This window comes from Molossus molossus, unplaced genomic scaffold (assembly GCF_014108415.1).
Source record: "Molossus molossus isolate mMolMol1 unplaced genomic scaffold, mMolMol1.p scaffold_m16_p_1, whole genome shotgun sequence".
Taxonomy (NCBI): domain Eukaryota; kingdom Metazoa; phylum Chordata; class Mammalia; order Chiroptera; family Molossidae; genus Molossus; species Molossus molossus.
The window spans coordinates 5,360,233-5,372,686 of record NW_023425344.1 but is presented as its reverse complement, the minus strand read 5'-3'; the positions used below and the strand labels follow the sequence as shown (position 1 = coordinate 5,372,686).

Here is a 12,454-nt window from a genome sequence, read left to right as displayed (position 1 = left end):
TCACGACACAGAGAAACTAATTAAAATTTTGCAACACACCAAAAATATATATTTTGCTGATCTGACAAAAAAATATAGGTATGATTTTGATTCATTCACACCAGATGGCTATTGTGTTGACTATTTTCACTTTTTTATTTGACAATCTAAAGGACACGAGGTCAGTGCCCCTGACTAAACAGTCAGGTGTTGCCTGTGTTAACAATTCTTGCAGCGCACCGGCTGAAAATCACTGGGTGAGTGCATGATGCGGAAACGTTACTCATTCAGCTGCTTCTCCCACTGATCCTTAATGAATGCCAGGAAGAGCAGGGAGTCGTAGCCTACAAAAGAGATTCTGAAGCCGTTTTCAGTGCACTTCTGGAAACAGCACCCTGAGCCTCTGTGAGCTTGCTTCTTGGAGAATCAGGAGCAAGTTGAACAGCTTTTTTTTTTTTGCTACTTGAGCAATTCCTCATGCCCTGTGCTCAGAGCAGTGTTTGCGAGGATGACGCCCACAGTGTCTGCAGTGACCGCCCACAGTGTCTGCAGTGACCGTCCACGGGAGCGTCACCATGGGCTCCTGTCCCTGAAGGAGGGTGACGATCTCAGCGCTGCACATTTGGGCCTGTCCTGCCAAAGTCTCTCCCATGATCCAATCATCACAACCTCAGGGGTCTGATCAGCCAGCCCACGGAGGTTTCCACAGTTAAGTTCTTGGTACAAAGTGACAGGTTCACCGAGGCCGGAAACTTGCAGCGCTCGGCAGGGAAAAGGCACAGGTCAGGGGAGTCAGCCTGACTCCCGGGCCGATAGCTCTCTGGGGCTGTTCCCGGGTCGCTGCCTGTCGGGCGGCGTGTGGAAGGGGCCTGGAGGTCCTCCTTCCGGCGATAGAACGGACTCCCCCGTATCCTGGCCAGGCGGGCACCTGGCCTCTGCTGGCACTGACGGGGACGAGGGCAGGGCACAAGGGTGCTCGGGAGCGTTTATGGAAAGGGCTCGTCCTGCGCGTGAATTTAGTGGGTAAATCATGCGGTTGTCACGGCCGCCGCCTGAGGCCGGAACGAACGCAACCTGCTCCTCTGCCCCGGGGCAGAGACGGGACTGGAAGCTGGGCTTGGCGGTGGGCCAGGAGACCCCGCTCTCTCCTGACTCTTCTCCCGGCCGACTGGGGACCTTGGGCAAGTCACCCATGCCCTGGGTCTTTGTTTTCCTCCTTTCGAACTCCGTGGTCTCAGAGGCCCCTGCCAGCTCCGTCCCTGACCAGGCGTGTGTCTGGGTGGCAGGACCGTGTCTGTGGGCCCAGCATCAGACACAGACACAGCCTGGCCTCTGCTGAAAGTCCCTGCTTGTTCCCGTGTGCAGCCTTCCGGACGTTCCTGGGCAAAGAGGACGTGTCCCGAGAGGTGGAGGAGGTCCTGGCGGAGGGCCGCGTGCAGAGGAACATCCGCCTGGTGTCCGTGCCGGAGCTGCTGAGGACGCCCTCCGTGCGCTGGCCGGTCATCACCGTGGTGGTCACCATGGCCTGCTACCAGCTCTGCGGCCTCAACGCGGTGAGTGTCCTGCAGTCGGGTGGGGGGCGGCGAGGGGCGGAGTAGGGCAGGTGCCCAGGCTCCATCCCAGCTCCGCCGCCTCCGCCAGCTCTGTGCCGTTGGGCAACCACATCGTCTGATCCTCAGTTTCCTCATCTGTAAAACGAGACAACATAATACTGAAAGAAATCATCCGTGCAGTGCTCAGCGCGGCAGCTAGCAGACGGACCCCTTAAAAAATGCGGCTGCCATTATAATTACTTATCCTGGAAATACTTAGAAGTCACATTTCTTCATCAAGTGGCTACTAGGAAGTCATAAGGAAGAGAGATGGAGGTGATTTAAATGAAAGTACATGTGGCTGGGCGGCTTTAGGGGGCAACTTCGGCCTGAGAAAATCTCAGGGTTTCCTGGGGCCTGAGCTGCTGTAGGCAGGGAGGTGGGAAGAGGGGGTCCTCCCACAGAGTTCCCCAAACCCTCTGGTGAGCTCGGCCACGCCTTCCCTCGCAAGGGCTCCAGAATCGGAATCTGGGAATTTGAGGATGAGGGAGGCTGACTTGGGATCCTCATCATTATTGCTTCTGGCAAACAGCGGGTTGCCTCCAGGGGTGATGAGCTCCCCATTCAGCCAGCCGGCCACTTGGCAGGGTGTGCAGAGGAGATTCTGCACTGAAGCACCCGGGACCTTCTGGCGTCACTTCCACAGCTCAGGAGAAGTGTGGCTGGGCCCGGAGCGTCTTCCAAAGAGCCCAGGTGAAACAGCTCCTCTGGTCTACATGGAGTGAGCAGGAGCCTGGGCCCCCTCGGAATCAGCAGGGAGCGGCTCGGGGTGTTAGGGGAGGTGATACGAGAGGGAGCCTTCCTGTCTGGAGATGGAAGAATGGCAGCGTAGAAGTTATGACCAGCGTGGTTTCACCTGCTCTTTGGTTTGGTTCAATTCGGCAGAATGAGGAGGGGCCAGGTCAGCAGGGTGACCTAGGATGAGTCCTGCCGTTTCCTCCCCACAAGGTCAAGGTCATGCTCCAGGGTTTCAAAGCCTCCCTGCTGTTCAGAGAAAGCAGAGCGGGAGCATGTATTGTTCTTAAAGCTCCATTTTTGGAGTCGAAAAAGCCACACACGGCACCTGTATCTAATGAGGCATTTAGACCAAGAACCAAGACATTTCTAAAGGGAGTTCTCTCCTCCGCTGGGATGTAATTTTCTGATTTGAAAACCCTACGTCACTTCATAAATCCCACCAGGGTGTATCTTAGACCCGCGGCACGAGCACATGGTGGGAGACGCGTCTTGCACACTGCCCAAGTCAGCAGTGGCGAGATGCCTTCTTCAGGTTGTGCGCCCTCGGATTGGTTGCTTTCACGGATTTCTTACTGTTGTGAGAGCAGTCTTCGTGAGATCTACCCTTTAGAAAATGTTTAAGTGTACCGTACAACATTGTTGACCACAGACACAATATTACAGCAGATGGTTAGAACTTACTCAACTTCTGTAATTGAAACTTTACCCATTTCCCTGCTCCCAACCACCATTCCACTCTCTGCTTCTGGGAGTTTGACTATGGCCGATACCTCGTTTGAGCGCAATCAGGCAGCGTTTGTCCTCCTGTGACTGGCTTATTTCACTTAGGGTGACCTCTTCCAGGTTCACCCATGTTCTCACGTATGGCAGGATTTCCTTCTTTTTTAAGGCTGTATAATATTCCATTGTATATGTTTCCTTTATCCATTCATCCACTGATAAACATTCAGGTTATGTCCACATCTTGGCGATTGGGAATAATGTTTTATTGAACACAGGGGTGCTTATATCCCTTTGAGATCCTGCTTCTGACCCTTTTGGATAAATACCCAGAAGTGGGATCATATGATAGTTCTAATTTTAATTTGTTGAGGACCTTTCATACTGTTTTTTACAGAAGCTTCACAAATTTACATTCCTACCAACACTATGTGAGGGTTTTAAGGTCTCCACATCCTCACCAACATTTGTTATCCCTTTTAAAAAATATATAGAATAGCCATCCTGACAGGTGTGAGGTAATAGCCTGTGGCTTCCATTTGTGTTTCTTTGATGATTAGTGATGTTGAGCATCTTTTCACACACCTGTTGGCCATGTGTATGTCTTCTTTTGGAAAATATCTATTCAAGCCCTTTGCCTATTTTTCAGTTGGGTTATTTGTTTTGTTATGTTACTCCCAGGCTTAGACTAACACAAGTCCCCTAGGTCCCTTTGCGTGGGGACCAGCAGCCTGCCTGGAGGTCAGAGGGCCCACAGAGACCCTCAGCGGTAGAAAATCAGTGTATTTGGAGTGAAGAGGAAGAAAGGCAGCTGAGCCCCTCCGATCAGACCTGGAAGCAAGGTCTCCAAACTCCGAATCGGTGATTGGTGCCCCCCGAGTGTCTGCTCGGCTGAGGTTTGGCCTCGTGTGACCTACAGATGGGCTGGGATCACAGTCACCTTCCAAAAGAGAGCAGATTAGACAGCCCAGCGGGGCCAGAGGCTTCGGAACGATGGTCACTTGTGCACAGCCCTCGGAGTTGTAGGCACTAAACATGACTGGGGTCTCCGCAGGTGCCAGTACCTTCAGGAAGGCTTTCTCCCCGCGCCAGGAAGGAAACCATCAGTAGACGTCAGGTGGTTCTAAACGCTGCCTTCTCTCCCTGTGCATGGACACGTTTTGCTAAACAAACACATAGAAAAGAGAGCTCTGTCCAGAAACGCAGCAAGAACCCGTGTGAAGAGGGCGCCACATCCAGTGGAACCTGACGTCATGACAACGAGCACCGACATTTCGGCTTCATGGTGACCAGGGTCGCCGTGCTTCCCGGGCCCTTCCAGGCAGCGGTTCCCCGTCCGCTTCCGTGCGTCAGGACAGCGCGGTTTCCTGCCGCTCGGCCAACGCTTGCTCTTCACGGAAATGGCTGCGGCGGCAGAACACGAAGTCAGTGGCGTCCAGCCTATTGATCCACAATGTCAACCAAATAACGAACAGGGACCGCTGCACCCAGTCCCTGATGCCTCACAGGAAGGGCATGGCCGTCCTTCTCCTGGGAAGGGTCTCAGCAGGAGGAATGGATTCCTGTGGTCACACAGAGGGTCAGGATGGAGCCAGGTCTCCAAACGTTGAATCAGTGATCACCAGAAGTCCTGCGAGTGTCCTGTTAAGGTCAGGTGTGGCCGCATGTGACCTGAACAATGCAGGTTTTCTCTCTAAGGACGTCGGGAGGGCTGGTGCAGCCGCCCAAGACCACACAGCCTGGTTTGCCCAGGAGAGGTCTGATGTCTGCCTGTGGTCCTGGAATAGGGATTAACACTCTTGAAAGTGTGCAGGTGTGGATAATAAATTATACAATCACTCTAGTCACTAAGGACGCAGGCTCCTTCTCACTTCCAGCTTCAGCATCTGAACAGGTGGCTTCCATCCCCAGACCGAGGCTCTCATTATTTAGGTTGTGCCCTGCACCAGACAGAGCGCATTTACATGGTGCCTGCTGTAGATTTATTACGACCGTTTTCCAGTAAATGACAGTCAAGGGTTGTGTGGAGCAGGGACCTTTTCTAATCCCCACTAAGTCACCCTGGGGGCTAGCAGTGCTGCCCTGGGGTCCCCTAGTGATCCAAAAGGGCTGCTGCAGCTCCAGAGGTCACAATCACTATCCCGACAGCAGAAAGGAGGAAGGGCATAAAACGGGATCACACCTCCATGATGGAAAGCTCCTTTTAAGGAGACTTTCTTGAAGAGCCACTGACATTTCTGTTCATAGCTCATTGCCACACTTCACAGAGCACATGTACCTGGTGATGTAGGGGCTCTGTTAGCAAGGAAGAGGGGGAAATGTGGGAGAGGGGAGAAAACAAGGAGTCGGCACGCCATGTAGCTCAACTCTGGACTTAGCCCCGCGTCGCCGAGATCTCCGTGTGCCTGGTTTTAATTTAGGAAACAGAGGCGCCCCACTCACCAAACTCCCTTGTTTTCTTCCCTGCGTTATAGATTTGGTTCTACACCAACAGCATCTTTGGGAAAGCTGGGATCCCTCCGGAAAAGATCCCCTACATCACCTTGAGCACAGGCGGCATTGAGACGCTGGCGTCCATCTTCTCGGTGAGTAAGCGGAGGGTCATTCCTGAGAACAGCGCAGAGGATGAAACAGGACACAGGGCCCCAGGGACGGAGCCCTCGGACACTAAGAGGTGTCTGAATTTTAGGAGTTTATCATGCAGAGCATCGCTGACATTTCACTCCTCCAGAGAATATTCTTATCTCTATTTTGCTTCCCTATTGTCTTCCCTTAAAAAAAAAAAAAAAATAGCTCCCTCCTTTGAACTCTTACCTCGTCACAAGTGATACAGCTGCGGCGCCCCCTCTGAAGGGGGACAGATCCCCTGGGAGCCCAGGCCAGCGTGCCTGTGGCCACGACCTCAAAAATGTTTCAGCTCCGTGAGCCGGCATCTTCCCAGCCGGCATCTAGAGCTCGCAAGGCAAGGAGCAGAGAAAGGGAACCAGTCGGTCGGTGTGTCACAGAGGGTGGCTTTAGTAACAAGCCACAGTCTCCAAAAGAAGAGGAAAGAGAGCTCATCACTCTTTCTCCACCTCCAATGTGGAAAATAAACATTTGGGGTGGGGGTGGGGCTTGAGAACCCAGCAGAGACTGCGAGGGTCTTGCAATCAGACTGCACCAGGTCGGGACGCTGGCTCTGCGTCTTCCCGGCCGTGTGACGCCGGAGAACACCCGCAGCTCCGAGCCCCGGCTTCCCTTTGACCCCGTCGGTGTGCAGCCTCAGCACACAGTCCACCCGGGGACCCTGTCCGAAGGAAAGAGAAGAGGGTTAGAGTCGGAGTGACCTTGTCCCCTGACCTTGTCCCCTGACCTTGATGGAGCAGCTGGTTTCTCTCCACTCTTGCTCGTAGAGCTGACCAGCTCCCCGCTGCATTTCTGACTCCTTTTCAACGGAACACTTCATTTCGCTCCCCGCTCTTAGCGGGACATTTTGACAAGATGCTCTTTAAAACGGGTTCCGTAGACGTATCGAGACCGGGTTCAGCCTCCCTCTCCTCCCATTCACGGTCGTTTCGTCAGAGAGAAAAGCTTTATAAAGTTGGAGTTATAGAGCCCCCTGCCTCCACCCCGGTTGTTATCGTTGACTTTCACATTGGTCAGCAGAAAAGCAGTCTGGGGAAAGGTGATGGGAAACGACAGGGTTTGTTTTGGGGTTTTGGGGGGTAAAGTAGTTTGCTGTTAAAATAAATCAAAGTGAGCTTATAAGGGTAGATTTACAGAATTCAGAAAAAAAGTAGAAACCATGAAGTCACCTACAGTCATACTAGCCAAGGCAGTTCAGCAAAATGCCCCTTGCCTACACATGCATGTGTGTTTGATTCCCACGCCTCAGGGGTCCCGTTCTGCGGACTCACGTTAACCCTGCTATTGTCCCCTAGACCCGTCTCAGAATGACCTCCCTCTTTATCGCTTCTTGTTTGGGTACGTTTCCTGCCAGTGTAACACACGTACAGGAAGGATGCAGGTCACCACCCCACACCAGCACTCGTGTGGAAGTGCCGTCATCCTTTGCAAACTGGCCGTACGGCAATCGCCTTGACCGTCGTCTGCGGGGTCGGGGCTGCGGGCGGCGGTCTCCTTAGAGCCTGGACGGCAGAGCCCCACTGCCTGGCTTCTGACCCCGGCTCTGACCCTTTTGAGCTGCGTGACCCTGGGCAACTTATCTCATGGCTCTGTGACTCGATTTCCCCACTTCCATAATAAGGACGTCGCCCCTGCCTCCTAGGGGTGGGCGAGGGTTAAGCAAGTGAATACATAGTGAGCGAGGCAAGCCGGGCAGGTGTCTGTAAACAAGGCTGTGGTGAACATCCTTGCAGAGAGCAGGGTTTTACGGTCTTTTGAGAGATGAGGAAACCAAGTCTCAAAGAAATGACTTACCAGGGTCACATAGCCAATAGGTCAGAACCTCAGGGAGCAAAGAGAGCTAAGAGCTGGGGTCCCTTCCTTAAAAGCTGATGATGCTTGACGAGGTACTTCTTGGCAGTACTAATCCCAGGAAGAGGTCAATGACGTCACGCTCCTGGGAGAGGAGAGGACCTTGCTGAAATCAGAATCGGGCCTCGCAGCCTCTGCAGGGTCCCTGCTGCTGCCTTGCCGTTTGGATCACAGTCATTTAGATCACGTGTGTTCTGGAGGCTCGGGAGCCTTCCTGTGGCCCACCGCGGGGAGGGACAGCCTCGTCACCCTGGTGGTATATCTATTCATTCATGCATTCCTCCACCGCACCCACAAGCAGCTCCGGTGCACCCATACCATGCTCACGCCAGGATGTCACCAGTGCAATGATCTAGAGAGAAAGACCCAGAAACAGACACATACCATGTGCAACACTGGGATGGACTCTCTTGTAAGGGTTTCCAGGAGGACTTCCTGGAGGAGGAGGCCAAGAAGCCGAGAGTTAGCCAGGCGAGGGGAAGTGAAGTTCACTGGACATCCTGTCCCCCAGCCCTGTGCATGACCCCACTCATCTGTCCTCCCCCTAGTATAGCTTCTAAAAGAGTGGGAGCTGCAGAATAGTCTGTTGGAAACAGTCCTTAAAATGGCAGCATTTACCCGAATCCCTGGAAAGTCACGAGAGTACATTCAGCGTGAGTCTGAGGAGCTGAGTTAGAATGATGTGCTGGGGAGAAGGAGCTTTGGCTTTGGAGCCCGGAAGCTACGGTTTCGGATCCTAACCATCCACCAGCCGAGGGGCCTCGGGAACATTGCCCAACATCTCTGAGTGTATTTGCTCATCTTCAGAACAGATGTAACCGTGCCCATTTGTGGTAGGCAGAATGCCCCCCACCAGTGCCCTAAGTCCTGAAAGCTGTGAATACGTCACCTTATATGGAAAAGAGGCTTTGCAGATGTGGCTAAGATTCAGGAGGGGAGGTTACCCTGGGTTGCCCGGGGGCCCAGTGGTCACAAGGGTCCTTATAAATGAAATGGAGACGAGGAGAGCTGGGGTCAGCAAAAATGTGAGGACAGACGCAGAGGCGATGCAACTGCCGGAGGTGAAGGTGGACGGAGGCCACGCGCCCAAGAAGCAGGAAGCCTGGAGAAGCTGCAGGGAGCCTGGAGAAGCTGCAGGGAGCCTGGAGAAGCTGCAGGGAGCCTGGAGAAGCTGCAGGAAGCCTGGAGAAGCTGCAGGGAGCCTGGAGAAGCTGCAGGGAGCCTGGAGAAGCTGCAGGGAGCCTGGAGAAGCTGCAGGAAGCCAGGAGCGGCCTCTCCCCTGGAGCGTCCCGAAGGAGCCCGTGAGACCCATTTCAGGCTCCTGACCTCCAGAGCTGGAGAGAATTGACACGTGTTTCTTTAAGCCACCAACCTTGTGACCGCCTGTCCCGGCAGCCACGGGAACAGACTCCACCACGGCACAGAATCGTCATGGGAACGGAAGGCCAGGAGCTCGGAGGCCCGCTGCACCTGGCAGTCAGTGGGCAGTGAAGCCCTAGCCCTTTCCAGGTGTTTACGACCTTGCTCCCAGAAATGCAGATGCGACTCCATCCAACCCTGTGGGGCAGCTGCCTCTCGAAAACAACTTGCCACGTTTGTGTTCTTTCTCCTCACTGAGATTTTGACAGCCTATGAAAATGGCTTTGGGGGTCTCCTAAAGTTGAGAAAGACATTTTTGTTTATTTGATTTGCAATTGTTGTTGGCTCCTGGCCCTGCTCCTTGGCGTGGGCAGCTGGGCGGGGGCAGCTGGGCGGGGTCGCGTCTTGCAGAAAGAGCTGGTGTTCCAGAGGGGTTCTCTCGGTGCAGCGTTAACTCTGATGAGGGAAGTTCCACCGCGTGTCATTCCGGCCACAGGAGCCCAGGCATACACAGCCACAGGGCGGTGGCCCGTGAGCACGAGGCTCATTCGGTCGAGAAGCCGAGACTGTGCTTTGTCCAGTCGGGGGGACAGTTCACGTAGGTCAGGCCCCCCTTGTTCATCAAGTGCGTCCGTGTGGCCGCCGGGAATGGGCTGCGCCATAGAGCTGAGGCAAAGACGGAGAACGTCCTGGTGGCTTCCATTCCTACAGTCCCCTCTGCTTCCCAACCGATCCCACGGTTTTGGTTTCAGACTCAAAGCCTTTGGGGTCATCGTGCCACCTCGAGCCACCGGCCCCGGGTGTTGGAGGGGAGCGGGCAGCAGTGACCACGCAGCCGGTGGGGTGGCTGGGCTCTGTGTCGCCTGGCCCGGTGCTTGCTAGCTAGGTGAGGACGGCACACCGTGGCCCGTCGTGCCAGCTCCAAGTGCCAGCTGCTCCCACCACCCAAACCGTCTGCCCGCCGGGCTCTCGGCTCCGCGTCCTGACGGCCATTCACCGATCCTGTCACCTGCCTGCCCAGTGTCCCTTTCTCAACTTGGTTTGCACGCTTTCTTTAAGAGCCAACTTTTTCCCCATGTGCCCCAAATTGAGGACGGTTTAAATTTATGATCATAAACCTCTTAAAATTATCTTTTCCTTTCAAAGGGGGCTGGAGGTGTGGGGGGGTGTTCCCCTTAGGAGCTGCCAAAGCTGTGCTCTGACCCGAGGGAAAATGTCCCCAGGACTTGAGGGCTGGAGAGGCCTGGTCTTTGGCAGCCTCTCCTTCTAGTCCTGTTGGCCCCAGTCCATGTCTGGTTCCATTGGGTTGAAATGGCTCAACACCATTTTAATTTCTTATTTTTAGGGTCCATGAACCACCCTGGAATGATGATCACTTAAAAGTAACATTTCATTCCTCATACCTTTGGCCCAAATAGATACACAGGTCTCACACACATTCATCTTTTATTTTATCTTTTTTTAATCCTCACCCAAGGATGTGTTTTCAAATATCTTCATATAGAGTGAGGAGGAGGAGGGGGAGGAGAGAGAGAGAGAGAGAGAGAGAAACATCAACGTGAGAAGGACACATCGACTGGTTGCCTCACACACAACCCCGATCAGGGCCAGGAATGACCTGCAACTGAGGTACATGCCCTTGACCGGAATCGAACCTGCGACTCTTTGGTCCATAGGCCAATGCTCTAACTGCTGACCCAAACTGGCCCAGGCCACATTCATCTTTCAAACAGAAATGTCCAAACAAAGTTTATGTTTCAGTGAATTGCTTTTAATTTTCGGTTTAGAGAGTGCCTGTCCAGAGTAGAAAATTATTTCTGAGACTGTGTCTTCTGAGCACAGACTTGAAACCTCTGTTAACGTGAAAATAACCACAGCTTTCCAAGGTCTTGGCTGGATGCCAGACGGAACCCCGTGACAGCAAGGGTGGACGCCTGCACAGTTAAAGCCGAGTCGCGAGCAGTTCAGCGTGATACAGAAGGCTGACGTCTCTCGTGCAGTCCGCCCTTGCTAAGACAGCCGCTCGGTGATATCCACCACCCCTGTGTCCCTCCCATGTTTCTGTAGCTCAGGCTTTGCCAACAGTCCATTTTCTGTCTGGAGAGTCACTAATTGCTGGTGTGATGAGGCTCCTCGGGAACCCCACCGTCTCCAAAGTGTCAAGTTCAAGGTCAGCTGTTCGGAATACGTGGGCACTGGCTCCAATCTGGGCGGTGTCATCTTTTTAAAAAATATATATTTTATTGATGTTTTTTAGAGAGAAAAGGGAGAGATAGAAACATAGATGTAAGAGAGAAACAGAGATCAGCTGCCTCCTGCACGCCCCCTACTGGGGATCGAGCCTGCAACTTGGGCTGTGCCCTGACTGGAATCAAACCAGGACCTCTCAGTGCATGGGATGATGCTCAATCCACTGAGCCACACCGGCGGGCTGGGCGGCGTCATCTTGCTCCAGGGTTCAGAGAGAGAGAGAGAGAGTGAGTCACAGAGTAGGTTTAAAGAAATGGCAACGGTCGTTGTCATATTGTATCTCTGTGATCTGTGACCTTTGTGCATTTCTCTAGGAGAGGCGCTGGCCCCCAACAAACCCTCAGTACATAGCTGCTTCGTTAAATGAGACACAGTTAAAGCCATTTGCAGACAGGAGCATCTGCTAACCCAGCAGATCACTGTGCCATTGGCTGGGCCCACGGCCTCCACCTGAGCACCCAGGTAGAATGTTCTGAGACGGAGGGTCTGCTCCAGGCCTCTCCCCGAGTGGCAGGGGTTTGCTGGCCGTCGCTGGCTTTCCTTGGCTTGCAGAAGCATCCCCAGACCCCTCCCTCCGTCTTCACATGCGCTCGCTCTGTGGCTGTGGCCAGATTCCCTGTTTCACAAGGACGCCAGTCATATTGGGTTAGGGCTCAGCCTCCTGACTTCACTGGAACTTGATGACCTCTGTAAAGGTCCCTATTTCCAAATAAAGTCACACTGAGGTACCTCGGGTTAGGGCTTCACCATCTATTTTTGGGGAGGACACAGTTCAACCCATCACATTCCCCAAGGGTCAAGACTCCTGCCCCTTTCTTCTCTGGGCCCCAGGGCCAGGCCTCATACGAATGAAGGCAGGAAAGGTGTGGAGAGTGTGTGTCTTGTTTTGGTAAATCTACACGTGCACCTGTGTCACTGGCAGTCAGCGGAGGCAGCATAACACAGGGGTTAAAAGCAAGACTCTGGAACCAGCCTGCTGTGCAACCTTGGGCAGGATGCTAAACCTCTCTGAGCCTCCATGTCTAGATACAACAGGGGAAGCTAACAGCATGCACCCCAGAGGATGTTAGGAGCATTGAACTATTGCTATTTGTAAAGCATCTGGAGCCATGCCTGGTGCCCAGTTAGCACCATGACAGTGTTCACCGCACAGTCATCAAGTCAGCATGGTTTCAGCCTAAGGGCAGCCATACAGATCAATGGAACAGAACAGAGCCCAGAAATACGAAATATGTCAATGTAAGGTAGTCTTTATAGCAAATGGTGCCATAAAAAATCGGTATTTACGTGGGAAAAAAATGAAAAAATGCTTATCTCATGGCGTATACAAAAGTTGACTC

At 53.3% G+C, this 12,454-nt stretch overlaps 1 protein-coding gene across 1 annotated transcript in view; it reads left to right on the top strand.

Annotated features, from left to right (window-relative positions):
* SLC2A9 (solute carrier family 2 member 9) overlaps window positions 1-12,454 on the top strand; it is a 121,973-nt gene that overhangs the window by 78,351 nt on the left and 31,168 nt on the right. Inside the window, exons 8-9 of the mRNA XM_036278121.1 lie at window positions 1,345-1,532; window positions 5,504-5,614. Coding sequence (XP_036134014.1) covers window positions 1,345-1,532; window positions 5,504-5,614 — 299 coding nt within the window. The remainder of the gene's footprint in view (window positions 1-1,344; window positions 1,533-5,503; window positions 5,615-12,454) is intronic.